Here is a 16,941-nt window from a genome sequence, read left to right as displayed (position 1 = left end):
CCACCACACCCGGCTAATTTTTTTACTTTTTGTAGAGATAAGTTTTTGCCATATTGCCCAGGCAGCTCCAGAACTCCTAGACTCAAGCAATCTGCCTACCTTGGCTTCCCAAAGTACTGAGATTACAGGCATGAGCCACTGTGCCAGCCTTGAAATTCTTAATAATTTTTGTTTCCCTGGGACAGAGTCTTGCTGTGTCACCCAGGCTGGAGTGCAGTGGCATGATCGCGGCTCACTGCAACCTCTGCCTCCCGGGTTCAAGCATGAATTTATGTTTTGAAAGTGTGTCCCCATGGCCAAGGGAGTGCAACATTAAATATCAAATAAAAGAATACCATGACAGGTTGAGAAATTGTAGAAAACAAAAACAAAAAAAAAGCTTTGTTCTTGTCTTTTTTTTTTTTTTTTTAAGACAATGTCTCATTCTGTCACCCAGATTGGAGTGCAATGAATTGATCATAGCTCACTGCAGCCTGAAATTCCTGGGCTCAAATTATCCCTGCCTTGCCTCAGCCTCCTGAGTAGCTGGAACTACAGATACACACCACTATGCCCCGCTAAAGTTTTTTATTTTTTGTAGAGACAGGTTCTCCCTTATGTTGTCCAGGCTGGTCTTGAACTCCTGGCTTCAAATGACCTTCCCGCCTTCTTTCTGCTTTTGAGCAAGGGGTCCTGCCTTTTCATTTTGCAGCAGGTCTTGCAAATTATGTAACCATTCCTCATCCCAGGACAAGATACTGGCCGGGTGTGGTGGCTCATGCCTGTAATCCCAGCACTTCGGGAGGTTGAGGCAGGCAGATCACCCGAGCTCAGGAGTTCAAGACCACCCTGGGCAACATGGTGGAACCTCCGTCTCTACTAAAATAAAAAAAAAAATTTAGCCAGGCATGGTGGTGCACACCTGTAGTTCCAGCTACTCGGGAGGCTGAGGCAGGAGGATCGCTTGAGCCCGGAAGGCGGATGTTGCAGTGGGCCGAGATTGTGCCACTGCACTCCAGCTTGGGTTACAGAGTGAGACTGTGTCTCAAAAACAAAAAAGGATACTGAAGGCCCCTTCTCCAAAGACCACCTGCTTTATGGTGGTCTTTGGAGAAAGGGCCTTCAATATTTCCTTAGGCAGTTTCCTTAAGTGATAGAAACAGCTCAGTTTTCCCCATGGAGACAGCGTTCCTGTGTGCACCCTCTCTGGTCCCTTCTGCCTAATCCTTTCCTAGGTCTCCAGGAAGGGATGATGGGATGGGATGGGCATGAGGGTGAGGAAGAAACATGAAGGCACTTATCAATAACAGATGTCACCAGATGGTTTATTGACATCAGGTGGTTTATTGACATTGAAACTCCATGCCCCTTTCACCACAGACCACCTGTTGGCCATAAGGCTATGGTGCCAGCGATCTCTCCCACTAAGAGAGCTGGCCAGGTCCCAATGCCTAGTCTCTAGGTATGGAGGACCCCAGAAAGGCGAAGGGGTTGTGATTGAAGGGATACTGCTCTCTGATTAACCGACAGTATGACCATCACATTAGAGTCAGCTACACTGCAGGGCTGGGGTGTGTGGATATCTGTGCTGCAGTCTGGGCTCCGTGGAGAGACGTGTAGGGGTAATGAGAAATCGATCAGCAATGAGAGGTGGACTCTGAGCCACCTCCCTGACCCTGAATCATTGAAGCGAGGAGCAGAGGAGCTCTCGACAAGGGGACAGGGGGATCTGAGGATCCCCAGGGTCTCAGAAGTTGTTATCAATGTTCCAGACGTCCCCGCTAAGCGCATTGGCTGCCCCTTGCAGCGTCCAGGTGAGCAGGGCTAGCTGACGCCGGAAGCGACTCTCCTGGAAGACGGCGGAGGAGGTGGCCCCGGGGGTCCCGGAGCTGTTGGAGCGCAGCAGCCGCAGGTGGTCCAGCAGGGCGCCCAGCGTGTGGTCTCCGCGGCCCATGAAGATGTGGCGGAACGGGGAGTCGGCCGGCGACACGTACTGGGAAAGGAAGTAGAACTCCACCTGCGCAGAGTGGGGGATCAGGTCAGGGTGGGGGGCTCAGGCTCTGGAGCAAAGGCCCGAATCGCACTTCCCGCCAGTCAGCCTTTTTGTTTTTTTCTGTTTTCCTTTTTTTCTTTTCTTTTCTTTTTTTTTTTTTGAGACCGAGTCTCGCTCTGTCGCCCAGGCTGGAGTGCAGTGGCGCGATCTCAGCTCACTGCAACCTTCGGGGTTCAAGTGATTTTCCTGCCTCAGCCTCCAGAGTAGCTGGGATTACAGGCGCCCGCCACCACGCCCGGCTAATTTTTGTGTTTCGAGTAGAGACGGGGTTTCGTCATGTTGGCCAGGCTGGTCTCGAATTCCTAACCTGAAGTGACCCGCCCGCCTCGGCCTCCAAAAATACGGGGATTACAGGCGATTTTCTAATCTAGCCTGGGACCTACTACCTGCTGAATAAATACGAGTTGAAAGCGTCCTTAAGTCCCACCTCCCTTTGGCTGCCCAATCAGGAATAGCCATCCCGTGACGTCACCAGTGGCTAGGTAGGATATGTTCACCAGCTGGGCTTCTCTTCTGTTTTTCTTTTTCTTTTTGCTTTATTTGCATAATTACTATACCTGTAACAAAACTGCACCAGTTGTGCTTTTTCTTTTACTTGTTTTTTCTTTTCTTGCTTTTTTTTTTCGAGATGGAGACTCGCTGTGTCGCCCAGGCTGGAGTGCAATGGCGCGATCTCAGCTCACTGCAATCTCCACCTCCCGGGTTCAAGCGATCGTCACCACGCCCAGCTAATTTTTGTGTTTTTAGTAGAGACGGGGGTTTCACCATGTTGGCCAGGTTGGTCTCGAACTCCCGACCTCACGTGATCCACCTGCCTCGGCCTCCCAAAGTGCTGGGATTACAGGCATGAGCCGCCGAGCCAGGCCTCCCCTTCTTTCTATCTCTAGAACCCCTAAGCCTACATGTAGTTCTCCTTAGTCTTCCTTCCTCACCCAGTCGCTTGAATCCAAAAGGCGGAGCTTGCAGTGAGCGGAGATCGCGCCACTGCACTCCAGCCTGGGCGACAGAGCGAGACTCCGTCTCAAAAAAAAAAAAAAAGGAAAAAAAGAAAAAGAAAAACAGAAAAACAAAAACTCCCAACCGGGAGCAGTAGCTCATGCCTGTAATCCCAGCACTTTGGGAGGCTGAGGTGAGCAGATCACTTGAGGTCAGGAGTTTGAGACCAGCCTGGCCAACATGATGAAACCCCTTCTCTACCAAAACAAAACAAAACAAAAACAAAAACAAAAAACAGCCAGGCATGGTTGTGCGTGCCTGTAGTCCCAATTACTCAGGAGGCTGAAGTGGGAGAATCGCTTGAACCTGACAGGCAGAGATTGCAGTGAGCCGGGATCGCACCACTGCACTCCAGTCTGGGCAGCAGTAAGATACTGTCTCCAAAAAACAAATAAAGAAAAATAAATAAAAATAAAAACTCCCCTTTGCTCACATCACCTCTCTGCTCAAAAACCTCCCTAATTTCCTTGATGCTAACACCCTTAACATCCAAACTTCTAACCGTGGTGTTCGAGGCTCCCCACGGTTGATTGATAACCCCATTTGGTGCTTCCCTCCCCTCTGCCTCTCTATGGGGCCCCTGTTCTGGCTCTGCTGGTCCACACCCTGCTACCAAGTAAAATCAGACTGATTTCACTGTCACACCCAAATTCTGGGTCTCTCCACCCTGAAATGTCCTCCTTACTTTGCATCAACCCACGTCCTGCCTGTTCTTCAAGATCCAAGTCACAGTCTAAAGCCAAGGTCAGCAAACTTTTTCTGCGAAATGCCAGATAGTAAATATTTTAGGCTTTGCTGGCCTAAATATGCTGCTTTTATTGCAGCTACTTAACGTTGCTGCTATTACACAGAAGTAGCCATAGAGAGTATGAAAACCAATGAGTATGGCCATGTTTCAATAAAACTTTATTTATAAAAACAGGCAGCAGAGGTTCACACCTGTAATCCCAGCACTTTGGGAAGCTGAGGTGGGAGAGTCGCTTGGGCCCAGGATTTTGAGACCAGCCTGGACAATATCATGAGATCCCATCTCTACAAAAAATTTAAAAATTAGCAGAGTGTGGTGGTGTGTCCTCACAGTCCCAGCTACTCAGGAGGCTGAGGTGAGGTGGGAGGATTGTTTGAGCCCGGGAGGCGGAGGTTGCAGTGAGCCCAGATCATGCTACTGTACTCCAGCCTGGGCAACAGAGTGAGACCTTGTCTCAGAAAAAACAAAAAACAAAAAACAAGCAGCAGTTTCAATTTGGCCAATGGCAGTAGTTCACCAATCCCTGGTCTAGAGTCACAAAATTCACTGGGTCTGACCCAACCCTATTGCAGGCTCTGAAGTCCTGAGTCCTTCCCTCTCCATCCCTGAGCCTGGCCTGAGTAATGCATTTTTTTTTTCTTTTTTTTTTTGAGACGGAGTTTCGCTCTTGTTGCCCAGGCTGGAGTGCAATGGCGCGATCTCGGCTCACCGCAACCTATCTCTCCCGGGCTGAAGCGATTCTCCTGCCTCAGCCTCCTGAGTAGCTGGGATTACAAGCATGCACCACCAGGCCTGGCTAATTTTGTATTTTTAGTAGAGACAGGGTTTCTCCATGTTAGTCAGGCTGTTCTCGAACTCCTGACCTCAGATGATCCACCCACCTTGGCCTCCCAAAGTGCTGGGATTACAGACATAAGCCACTGTGCCTGGCCTAAGTCTTGCGTCTAACACACAGGTCCCTTTTATCCCTAGTGGGGACAGGGGTATGGCAACTTTGAAAAGAGGGTGTCTTTTTGTCTTCTGGATGCTGACACAGCTGAGGTTAAACCAAGATCTGTGAATGAGAATGAACCATATCCAATCTATTGCCTCACCCCAGGGTCACCCGTGTCACAGTAGAGGAGACAAACAGAAAAGAAGAGTGAATGGAGAGAGAGATATAAGAAGGAGAGGAGAAGGCCAGATGCAGTGGCTCACCGCCTGTAACCCCAGCAATTTGGGAGGCCAAGGTGGGAGGATCACTTGAGGCCAGGAGTTTGAGACCAGCCTGGGCAATACGGTAAAACCCTGTCTCTACAAAAAATACAAAAATTAGCCAGCCGTCGTGGCATGTGCCTGTACTCCCAGCTACTAGGGAGGTTGAGGTGGGAGGATCGCTTGAGCCCAGGAGGTGGAGGTTGCAGTGAGCAGAGATGGTGCCACTGCACTCTAGTCTGGGCAAGGGAGAATGAGCAAGAGCAATAGGTTTGTAAATGGTCAAGGGGGACAGGCAGAGGGCACAAGCAGGAAAATGCAAGGAGGAGAGAGAACATGAGCCTCCAAGGGGTAGCCATGCTCACTCTGAAAACCGTGAGTACATGTGCACATGTGACTCTGTGTACATTGCAGTTCCCAGCTCATCCCACACTCACTGAAGACTATCCTGTTTACTTTTTGCCCTGCAGACCTTTCCCCAAGGCCACAGTCCCTACTCACCCATTTCTTGAGATCAAAGGGTTGAGGGGTTGAGTTCTTGGAGTGAGGAAATGCAAGGAAGAGGAGGAGTTGGAACTGGAGGTGGGGTGCGGGCTGCAAAGGATTGAAAGCTAAGCAGAAGGGATTGGTGAAGGAATAAGCTCTTAACTTTCACCTGACACCTCCTCCAGGCAGCCTTTCTGGATTTCACCCATTTCATTGCCAGAAGGAAAACAACTCTCTATACTCTGAATATCTTTAGCGTTTTGCACTTCCCAGTCTGTAACCTTATACTGTGGACAAGTGTGGACATGCTTTTTCTTTCCAGAAGGGTCGAGGAGGCAGTGGGAGCTATAGGAGGGGAGTCAGCGAGGAGGGGTGAGGGAGGGTAAGTTGTCCCAATTCTGCCAGGCGTAAACCAGGCTACCGTGGCTAAAGGGCTGGCCTTCCCTATCCATTTCATCACTTTGATCGCTCAGGTCCTCCAGCCTGACCGATCTATGAGCACTGCGCTTCCAGGACTGGGAAGAGAGCACCCAGAGGACCGGGACTGTGTAGGCGGGGAGAGAGAGGAGCTCGCAGACCGGGCCAGGTCTGGGAGGCGGAGCCCCAGGGGAGGGGCAGGACACTGGGGGCGGGGCGAGAGGGGCGGGGCCTCACCCGCATTATGCGCACGTTGTACATGCGTGTCAGTCGCTCGTCTCTCTCCTCCGAGCTGTAGATCTCCTGCCGCAGCTTCTCCGCCGCCCGGATGTAGTCCCCCCGCGCGGAGTACACCCACTGCAGGGTCAGCCCTCGGGCCTGGGGGCGGAGGCGCGGGCTGGGGCTGGCGGCAGGGGCCAGAACCCGCGCCTAGCGTGGTGACAAGGGCCCCCGCCTAGCATGGGGGAGGGGGCTAGACCTGGCAGGAGGGAGGAGGTAGACGAGGACAGAGTGCTGGGGGTGGATGAAGGGAGTGGGGAGAAGATCCTGCACCTGCCAGGTTGGGAGATGGCACGTGCTGGGGGCTGGGAGACTGGAGGCAGGGGGTTAAAGGGCTGGATTGCCAGAGAGGACCTAGACCCCAGGGACTGCAGAGAGAAGGGGCCGGATCCCCTGGCCTGGGCAGTGCCTCCCACTCCCAGAGGCCAAGAGCAGGGTGGGCCTCTTGAACCTTGAGGTCCCCAGAGAACTCGTTGAGGTTCCCGATGTGCCTAAGGACGACGTCCCCGTAGCGGCCGAAGTCGAGGGGCAGCAGGCGATCGTGGCTGAGCCGGATGAGGAGCTGCCCTGCGAGCTGGGCCACGGCCTGGGCCACGGCGGGCAGGCGGCCTTGCAACACTTTATGCAGATTCTCATAAGTGTCCTCCTTTGTGTGCAGGAACGGGTAGGCCTGGTCGTCCTGCCAGGACAGGGTGGACGCTGGGGCAGAGGCAGACAGGCTGAGACACTAGCGCTGTGTCTGGGGCAGGGGGAGGACGTCTCACCTCCACGAAAGAGAACTCAACGGCAGGGACTCCCACAAAGGCCGTGAAGGAATAAGCACTGCTGTCCATGGGTAGCGGCCGAATCCTGGGGGCAGGCAGGTTGGAGGGATCTGTGGGTTCAGGCTCCCCCACATCTCTCCCCAGCTCTCCCTACCCCCACAACTTACACCTCAGCATCCCAGCTGGGATTGGTGAACACCACCTGTTCATAGAGAGTCTGCCCGCTGTGGTTGGGAGAATCCACCTGGGGTTGGGGGGAGGGCACTGATCACGCTCTGCTCCTCCCCCCAACCTACTCCCCTTCACCCTCTATTCCTGGGGTGCTCTTGCCTGCTTCAGGACACTCTCAATGAGACTTGTCAGAAGGGGGCTGGTCTTGGCACGAAACTTGTCATTCCCTGGAAAAAGGGGAGGGGAGGGATGCCAGGCTCAGGGCTTAGCCCCAAAGGCAAGGGTGGACCCTAGGGGGCCAGGTGGTGGCACTGCCCCGGCTCACCCAGCACTGCGTTGTCCAGGCTCACGTACACTACGGCTTTGAGGTGCAGCACGCTGAGGTAGCCCTGTGGGTGGGTGACCAGTGTGGGGTGGGAATCCCCCGCCCCCCCCTCTCCCCACTGCCTAACGACCTGCCCAGGACCCCACATCACCTCTAGCCACTCTGTGGAGCCCACGCTCCCAAAGTCACCGCCATCCCAGCTGATGAAGAGGAGACTTCTGTGGGGCCGGAAGCCTGGGGGCAGAGGGGAAGGAGGACAGGCTTAGCATAGGCCAAGCAAAGGCCCTCTCTTTGTCTTCTTCTGCCCTGACCCCCCAGGGTCTCTGCTTCTCTGTCTCTCTCTCTGAGATAGGGTCTCACTCTCTCGCCCAGGCTGGAGTGCAGTGGTGCAATCATGGCTCAATGAAGCCTTGACCTCTCAGGTTCAAGTGACCCTCTTGCCTCAGGCTCCTAAGTAGCTGGGATTACAGGCATGCACCACTAAGTCCAGCCAATTAAAATTTTTTTTTTTTTTGTAGAGATGCAGTCCCTCTATGTGGCCCAGGCTGATTTTGAACTCCTGGCCTCCAGTGATTCTCCTGCGTTGACCTCCCAAAGTGCTGAGATTACAGGCATGAGCCATCATGTCCAACCCAACATGCTTAATCTTGACACAGACCCATGGACTATGATTATCATTCATATCACTTTTTTCTTTTCTTTGTTTTCTCTTTCTTTTCTCTCTCTCTCTCTCTCTCTCTTTCTCTCTCTCTCTTTCTTTCGGAGGCTCATTCGGTTGCCCAGGCTGGAGTGCAGTGGTGCGATCTTGGCTTACTGCAAACTCCGCCTCCCAGGTTCAAGCGATTCTCCTGCCTCAGCCTCCCTGGTAGCTGGGATTACAGGCACCCTCCACCACACCTGCCTAATTTTTGTATTTTTAGTAGAGGGTTTCACCATGTTGGCCAGGCTGGTCTCGAACTCCTGACCTCAGGTGATCCGTCTGCCTCGGCCTCCCAAAGTGCTGGGACTACAGACGTGAGCCACCATACCCGGCTTCACTTTCATTTTAGGTGAGGAAATATAGGTGAAGTGACTGGCCCAGGGCCACTCAGGTACAATGTGGATGCTGAGGTCCAACTGACCACTGGCCAGTCTGTGTCCCTCACTGCCTCTCTGCCCTATCCTCCTCGGGTCACAGGTCCACCGCTGCCTAGCCCAGGCCCAGGCCCTGACCCTGACCTTACCGTTGCTCACCATGGAGGAAAAGGTCCGCACCAGCTCCAGGAGTATAGCTGTCCCCACAGCGGATTTAGCTGCTCCTGGGCCCCACGCATCCCTCTGGGCCCCGATGACAACATAGTGATCTGGGGAGGGGATGTTTGGGACACACTTCTGACACTGGCAGTACCCAAAGTCTACCCCCTGTACCCTGGGGGCATCCTCTATCAGCCTGTATCTCTCAGCCCATCACATTTGGGCAACCCCAGCCCTGTAGTCCCTCCAGTCCCTAAAGAGGGCACCTCTCCCCTCTTGGCCCTCCCTAAATGGCACATTCCTTCACCTGGGTGCCTGCAGTCATTCTGGACTTAGAGGGTTTCTGTCACCCAGGCTGGAGTGTGCAGTGATGCGATCATAGCTCACTGCAGCTTCAAACTCCCTGGTTCAAGCCATCCTCCTGCCTGAGCCTTCCAAGTAGCTGGGACCACAGATGTGTGCCACCATGCTCGGCTAAGTTCTTTTGTTTGTTTGTTTATTTATTTATTTATTTTGAGACGGAGTCTCACTCTGTTTCCCAGGCTGGAGTGCAGTGGCGCGATCTTGGCTCAAGGTAAGCTCCATCTCCCGGGTTCACGCCGTTCTCCTGCCTCAGCCTCCCGAGTAGCTGGGACTACAGGTGCCCACCACCACGCCCGGCTAATTTTTTTGTATTTTTAGTAGAGATGGGGTTTCACTGTGTTAGCCAGGATGGTCTCAATCTCCTGACCTCATGATCCACCCGCCTCAGCCTCCCAAAGTGCTGGATTACGGGCTCGAGCCACTGCACCCTGCCAATTTCTTTTATTTTTAAATATTTTGTGAAGACAGAGTCTTGGCTTTGTTGCCCCATCTTCAATTACCTACTTTGATTCTCCACTGCCATCCACGTCCAGCTACGCTTGAAAGGGCCATCTGTCCTATCTAAACTGATCTGATCTCTCTTTCATGCTTGAGTGCCTTCCTTCCTTCCTTCCTTCCTTCCCTTTCTTCCCTTCCTTCATTTTTCTTTCTTTCTTTCTTTCTTTCTTTCTTTCTTTCTTTCTTTCTTTCTTTCTTTCTTTCCTTTCTTTCTTTTTCTTTCTTTCTTTCTTTCTTTCTTTCTCTCTTTTTTTGTCTTTCTTTCTTTTTCTTTCTCTTTCTCTCTTTCTTCTTTCTTTCTTTTCTTTTTTTGAGACAAAGTCTTGCTCTGTTGCCCAGGTTGGAGTGCAATGGCACAATCTCGGCTCACTGCAACCTCCACCTCCAGGGTTCAAGCGATTCTCTTGTCCAAGCCTCTGGAGTAGCTGGGATTACAGACACGTGCCACCACGCCCAGCTAATGTTTGTATTTTTAGTAGAGACGGGGTTTCACCATGTTGGCCAAACTGGTCTCGAACTCCCGACCTTAAGTGATCCACCCGCCTCAGCCTCCCAAAGTGCTGGGATTACAGGCGTGAGCTACCACACCCGGCCTTTGCTTGAGTTTCTATTACAACATTATCCAACTTAGGCTTGCTCACTTCCAGTGCTGGGGAGCTCACTACTGGGCAACAACCCCCATTCCATCACTAGACAGGCTGGAAGGTGAGGTCTCTTCACTGCTGCCACCATCAGACCCAGTTCAGCCTCAACTCGCCAGCTTCCCTCCTCTGGGCACCACTCCTGTCCCCTCTTGGGGCCTCCTGCACCAGCCCCCTATCTTGCCAGGATGTATGGGCAGAAATTCCCCCCAGCCCACCACAAGCTGTGAGTGATACTGGACACACAGCATACCTGGCTCTGAGCGGCCTTCGATGCAGCCAAAGATGTTGTTGATGGGGGTGGAGGTCCTGTGGTTGTTGACCGCTAGCCGCAGTCCTGGCCCGGGGCCCAGGTGATAAGGGGAGCCTAGGAGGCTCCCCTGCCATTCCTGGGGGGCCACAGGGCCTTTGAGCTTCCTGGAGAGGAGGAAGGCAGAAAGGGTTGGAAGTTGTAGAGAGACCCAGAAGAGTTCAAATCACTCTCTTCCTTCTTTCTTTCCTTCCCACCCTTTCTGGCTCCAGATTGCTGCCTCTGGACCCTGCCTAGGCAGGGCAGTGCAGTCAGGGCTGCCTTGGATGGTTCTCAGCTGAGGTAGGTGTGCAATCCAGTGGGAACTTCAGTTGCCAGACAGTGAACCCTGGAGAAAGGCCGTGTCTGTCCAGAAGAGTCACTTTTTTTTTTCTTAAGAGTCAGGGTCTCGGCCAGGCGTGGTGGCTCACACCTGTAATCCCAGAATTTTGGGAGGCCGAAGTAAGCGGATCACTAGATCAGGAGTTTGAGACCAGTCTGGCCAGCATGGTGAAATTCTCTACTAAAAGTACAAAAATTAGCCTGGTGTGGTGGTGCACGCCTGTAATCCCAGCTACTCGGGAGGATGACGCAGGAGAATCACTTGAACCCAGGAGGTGGAGGTTGCAGTGAGCCAAGATTGCACCACTATACTCCAGCCTGGATGACAGAACAAGACTCCATCTCAAAAAAAAAAAAAAAAGAAGAAGAAGAAGGTCAGGGTCTCTCTGTCTCCCAGGCTGGAGTGCAGTGGTGTAATCATGGTTCATTGCAGCCTTAAACAAGAGTCACCTTTTTCTAGTTCACCCACAGTCACCCTGTGGCCTCGCTGCAGCCTCCCTCTCTCTGCCTCCTCCTCTCCTGGTCCCCAATACTCCCCTCACCTCAGCAGGCAGGAGGCAATGTCTGCACTGATGGGCTGGGCTGGGATGCTGGGAAGGCCCGATGATGCAACTGGAGGGAACTGGGTTTGATTGAAGGAAGGGAAGCCAGGCGTGTAGGGGTCTCCAGTTCCCAGGTGCACCTGCGGGGAAAGGGGTGCCCACGCAAAGCTGTGAGTTGGGCTTTCAGGAAAAATGAAAAACATGCCAGCCCCATTCTGAGCAAGAAGGTGTGGCCTCGGGACCCAGGAACCGCAGGGCCAGCCTCCCCAGACTCACATGTCCATACACAGCCTGCTGGCTGGACAGGCTTGGCTTGTGTGGGTCCTGGGAGAAGTCCGCTGGCTCTGGGTATATGAGCACTCCTTGAGCCCCAAAGTCCTGAGCATTGGTCACCTGGGGAGGAAGGTGACTAGAGGACTCCTTCTCCCAGAAAAAAACCAGATTCATAAGGGCAGGAGAAACCAGCAAATGGCAAGGCTTTTGCTTGCAACTGTCCATCCCACGGAGAGGGTGTGGGGCCACCACCTGGCCTGTGTTTTCCCAACCTCAGCAGCTCCTGGGCAGCCCTCAAACCCCACCGGGCCCCATGGTACCCCATATTCCTGTTCCCTTCCCCATCTGATTTCCCCCAACCCCCAATTTGTTCCCAGCCAAAATTTTTTTTCCTTCTGATTCAGTTCCCAGACCAGCCAACATTTTCCTTCTTTCCTTCCTCCCTCCCTCCCTCCCTCCCTTCTCTGTTTCTCTTTCTTTTTTTTTTCTTTTTGAGACAGAATCCTTTCTGTTGCCCAGGCTGGAGTGCAGTGGTGCGATCATAGCTCACTGCAGCCTGGAACTCCTGGGCTCAAGCGATCCTCCCACCCCAGCCTCCAGAGTAGCTGGGACCACAGGCACGTGCCACCAGCCCAGCTAACTAAAATAAAATAAAATAAAATAAAGAATTTTTTTTTTTTTTTTTTTTTTTTTTTTTTTTTAGTAGAGAGGGGGATCTCACTGTGTTGCCCTTGAACTCCTGGTCTCAAGCGATCCTCCTGTCTTGGCCTCCTAAAGTACTGGGATTGCAGGTGAGAACCATTGTTCCCAGCTTATATTTTCTTACCATCCACATGTTTCTTTCCTATCTCCTTCTCACAGCACCCTGAACCATTCTCACTGGCAGTCCGACCCTCCGGTTCCCAGGCCCACGCCCTCACTCTGTCCAGGGGCACTTACCTTCTGGGCGAAGCTGATCACCCCCACGCGCACTAGCAGCAGGCGGCCCACTGGGTCCACGCCCCTGGCCCGCAGGTCCTGCAGGTCTTCGGGCCGCCCGTAGTGGGCGTACACCAGCTCTCCCTGGGGACAAGAGGACGGTGAGGCACGCTCCCCGCGTCCCAACTCCGAGACCCAGGAAAGGGCTCGTGCCGCGCCCCATCCTAGAAGCGGGCAGGAGGGGCTCACCGTGACGTTGCCGATGGCGCTGTAGGGGCAGTAGACGTCAGGGTCCTCTAGTGGCAGCTGCTCTCCGACCTTCCCGGCCTCATCGACCCAGTGCAGGGTGTTGGGGTGAGCCCTGGGGAGCGGGGCTGGTGAGCGCCCCAAGCCGCGTCCCCCTCCCGCGCGGCCCCCGCCCGCGCCCACTCACGGGTCCGGGAATTGCAGCCCCACGTAGTGCGTGTCGGTCCACACGTGGTCCAGCTTCTGGCGGGAGAGCGCCGCGCGGATATCCTGAGTCAGAGCAGCCATCCCGGCCGAGCCTGCCACCCGTTCCCGAAGGCTGGTTTGCCTAAGCGGGGAGAGGTGGGGACTTTTCTGAGTGCCCGGAGGAGAGGGAGGGAAGAGGGAAGGATGCCAGAGACGTGGAGTCTCCAGGGTCAGGGGCAGCGAGGGGTTCCTGAGTTTAGGAAAAGAGCTCTCCCTGTGGACGCTATTTTTTTTTTTTTTTAAGTCTGAGTCTCCCTCTGTCGACCAGGCTGGAGTGCAGTGGCCCACTCTTGCTCTCTGTAACCTCTGCCTTCCTGGCTCAAGCCATTTTCCTGCCTCGGCCTCCCTCCTATCTGGGATTACAGGCAGGTGCCATCATGCCCGCCTAATTTTTGTATTTTTAGTACAGACGGGTTTCACCATGTTGACCAGGCTGGTCTTGAACTCCTGACCTCAGGTGATCTGCCCGGCTCGGCCTCCCAAAGTGCTGGCATTACAGGCGTGAGCCACCGTGCAGGGCCCTCCACAGACCCATTTTCTCCCATCACTACCAGGGCGGCCCCCGAGAATCTCAAGACCTCCCTCTGCTTAAAACCTGACTTCCCATAGCTGGGAGTCCTGCCCATCATCCTGTAGGTTCTTCCCAGCTCAAGCCAAACTCTCTCCCCCTAATCCCACTCCCTCCCACGTCAACACACACACACACACAACACACACACACACACACACACCAGACACCCAAACACTTTTCTTCAAAAAAGCTAACTGGGCAGGCAGAGACCCTCCTCATCTCCCCTATCCTCCAAGTGGGCCTCATGGGGACACTTTAGACCAAGGTACCCAGGGGAATCACTGGTTCCTGGGCTCAAGCCATCCTCCTGCCTCAGCCTCCTTGAGCAGCTGGGACTACAGGTGTACGCCACCAACCACTGATTTTTAAAAATTTTTTGTAGATAGGAAGTCTTGCTATGTTTCCCAAGCTGGTCTTGAACTCCTGGCCTTAAGTGATCCTCCCAAAGTGTTGGGACTACAGGCATGAACCACTGCGACCCGCCTCATATGTATATTTAAAGGCACACATCAAAAGCATGAGATGAGGTACTTATGGGGAGGGGAGTGGGGAGGATCACTCAGAGATGAGGCAGGAAAATTAATGGGAAAGGAAGGTCCTTTCACCGACCAATGCGTACACTGTATTATGGTCTCATGAGTACAATCAACTCCATTCTTTACACCCAACCTTAAAAAAAAATCCCTCCAATCTAATGATACTATATTGTTCAAAACACTCCAGTTCTCTCTCTTTCCTCTTAGAATGAAATTCAAAACAGTTAAAGTAGCCAGTAAGGCCCTTTAGGGCCTGAGCTACATCCACCTCACCGGCCACGTGGACCGTCTTTCCCTTCCTCCAAGAGGCCACCGTCTTCCATTTCAGACCCTTCGCAAGTGGTGACTCTTGACCTGAATATTTTTTCCACAGTCTCTTTGCCTGGCAAATTACTCATCCTGTCAGTTTGGACTCGTCAGTTCCTCAAGGAAGCCTTCCCTGAACTGCAGTCTAAATCAGGACCCTGGTTATAGTCTTTCCTTACACCCTTTTCTCTCTCTCTCTCTTTCTTTCTCTCTCTCTCTTTCTTTCTTTCTCTCTCTCTCTTTCTTTCTTTCTCTCTCTCTCTTTCTCTTTCTTTTTCTTTTTTTCTCTTTTTCTTTTTTTTTTTTGAGGCGCAGTCTCACTCTGTCGCCCAGGTTGGAGTGTAGTGGTACAACCTCGGCTCACTGCAACCTCTGTCTCCTGGGTTCAAGTGATTCTCCTGCCTCAGCCTCCTGAGTAGCTAGGACCACAGGCGCCCACCACCACACTCAGCTAGTTTTGTATTTTTTTAGTAGAGACAGGGTTTTGGCATGTTGGCCAGGCTGGTCTTGAACTCCTGGCCTCAGGCGATCAGCCCACCTTCACCTCCCAAAATGCTGGGATTACAGGTGTGAGCCACAGCGCCCGGCCCCTTTTCTTTTCTTTTTTTGGAGATAGGGTCTTGCTCTGTCACCCAACCTGGAGTGCAGTGGCATGACCATAGCTCACTGCAACCTTGAACTCCTAAGCTCAAGCCATCCTCCTGCTCCAGCCTCCTGAATAGCCGGGACTCTAGGCATGTACCACCACACCGGGCTAATTTTTTATTTTTTTAAATTATTATTATTATTATTGACATGGAGTTTCACTCTTGTTGCCCAAGCTGGAGTGCAATGGCACAATCTCGGCTCACTGCAACCTCCACCTCCCAGGTTCAAGCGATTCTCCTGCCTTAGCTTCCCAAGTACCTGAGATTATAGGTGCCCGCCAACATGCCCAGCTAATTTTTTTTGTAGTTTTAGTAGAGACTAAAAAGGGTGAAACAGGGTTTCACCATGTTGGCCAGGTTGGTCTCAAACTCCTGTCCTCGGAGATCCACCTGCCTTGGCCTCCCAAAATGCTGGGATTACAGACGTGAGCCACCGTGCCCGGCCAAATTATTATTTTTTTAGGAGACAGGATGTCTCTATGTTGCTCAGGCTGGTCTCAAACTGGGCTCAAGCGATCTTCCCACCTCAGCCTCCCAAAGTGCTAGGCTTACAGATGTGAGCCACCACACTGAGCCTCACATCCTTTGCTTTTCTTTCAAAGCAATGATTTCAGTCGTAATTATGTAGTCGTGAATGATTGTTAGTTTAGTATTGGTTTTCTTCAGTGGATTGTAAGCACCATGAGAACAAAGTTAAACTGTTTCAGTCTCTGTTATCTCACCACTACCTGCTTAGCTTAGCACCTGCCACATAGTAGATCCCCCAAAATATTTGTTGGATAAATGAATTAATTATCTCATCATTGTCACCTCCAGTCCAGGCAGTCCACTTCCCTGGTCACACCCTGCATCTTTTCTTTTTTTTTCAGATGGAGTCTCGCTCTGTCGCACCGGCTGGAGTGCACTGGTGCGATCTCAGCTCACTGCAACCTCTGCCTCCCAGGTTCAAGCGATTCTCCTGCCTCAGGCTCCCGAGTAGCTGGGATTACAGGCATGCGCCACCACGCCCAGTTAATTTTTGTATTTTTAGTAGAGACAGGATTTCACTATGTTGGCCAGGCTGGTCTCGAACTCCTGACCGCAGATGATCCACCTGCTTTGGCCTCCCAAAGTGCTGGGATTACAGGCATGAGCCACTGCACCTGGACTGTATCCTGCATCTTGTCATTGCCCACACTCCATCTCTGGAATACTTATCCATTGAGGATCTATTGAACATCTAGTAAGTGCCAGGCACTGTGGTAGGTGCTGGAGACTCTGAGATACATAGGACATATTGTATCAGGAAGTTTTCAAGGTTCCAGAATCCTACTCTCTGAGTAAACTTTGTCAGGTTCCAACTCCCCCAGTTACCCTCGCTGTACCTGCTCTTCAACCCCATTGAACATGACAAATGTCCTGTAACTCCACGTCTATCATCTCCCCTCGCTGTCTCTTCCCTCTCCATCCCACCCAGAGCCATGTTTCACTCTTGTTGCCCAGGCTGGAGTGCAATGGCGCGATCTCAGCTCACCGCAACATCCTTGCTCTCTCCCCAAAACTGCTACCCGTCTTTTACCTCAGTGCCGCACCCCGCTTCTAGACCTGTCAAACTATCTACCTGCTCAGCCTGTACCCAGATAACCAAACACTGCTCAAAAAAAATATATATATATAGCCCTGAACAGGCTGGGCACCATGGCTCATGCCTGTAATCCAAGAAATTTGGAGGCCGAGGTAGGAGGATTGCTTGAGTCCAGGAGTTTGAGACCAGCCTGGCCAACATGGTGAAACCCTGTCTCTAAGAAAAATACATTAATTGCCGGGCACAGTGGCTCACACCTGTAATCCCAGCATTTTGGGAGGCCGAGGCAGGCAGATCACCTGAGGTCAGGAGTT

General features: G+C 52.5%; 1 protein-coding gene across 1 annotated transcript in view; it reads right to left on the bottom strand.

Moving 5' to 3' along the window:
* Positions 1-1,303: 1,303 nt before the first annotated feature.
* Positions 1,304-16,941, bottom strand: part of TFR2 (transferrin receptor 2) — a 21,048-nt gene continuing 5,410 nt past the window's right edge. The window contains exons 5-19 of the mRNA XM_011985673.1: positions 12,945-13,085; positions 12,761-12,872; positions 12,533-12,655; positions 11,597-11,713; positions 11,321-11,460; positions 10,401-10,564; positions 8,636-8,755; positions 7,564-7,646; positions 7,413-7,476; positions 7,247-7,314; positions 7,084-7,160; positions 6,917-7,001; positions 6,604-6,831; positions 6,111-6,251; positions 1,304-1,996 (exon numbers count right to left, since the gene is read on the bottom strand). Of these exons, the coding sequence (XP_011841063.1) occupies positions 1,727-1,996; positions 6,111-6,251; positions 6,604-6,831; positions 6,917-7,001; positions 7,084-7,160; positions 7,247-7,314; positions 7,413-7,476; positions 7,564-7,646; positions 8,636-8,755; positions 10,401-10,564; positions 11,321-11,460; positions 11,597-11,713; positions 12,533-12,655; positions 12,761-12,872; positions 12,945-13,085 (1,933 nt within the window). The 3' untranslated portion in view covers positions 1,304-1,726. The remainder of the gene's footprint in view (positions 1,997-6,110; positions 6,252-6,603; positions 6,832-6,916; positions 7,002-7,083; positions 7,161-7,246; positions 7,315-7,412; positions 7,477-7,563; positions 7,647-8,635; positions 8,756-10,400; positions 10,565-11,320; positions 11,461-11,596; positions 11,714-12,532; positions 12,656-12,760; positions 12,873-12,944; positions 13,086-16,941) is intronic.

The sequence above is a fragment of the Mandrillus leucophaeus genome, unplaced genomic scaffold, assembly GCF_000951045.1.
Source record: "Mandrillus leucophaeus isolate KB7577 unplaced genomic scaffold, Mleu.le_1.0 Scaffold29, whole genome shotgun sequence".
Lineage (NCBI taxonomy): Eukaryota > Metazoa > Chordata > Mammalia > Primates > Cercopithecidae > Mandrillus > Mandrillus leucophaeus.
The sequence above is the reverse complement of the archived record's forward strand: the minus strand, read 5'-3'. Positions and strand labels throughout refer to the sequence as shown.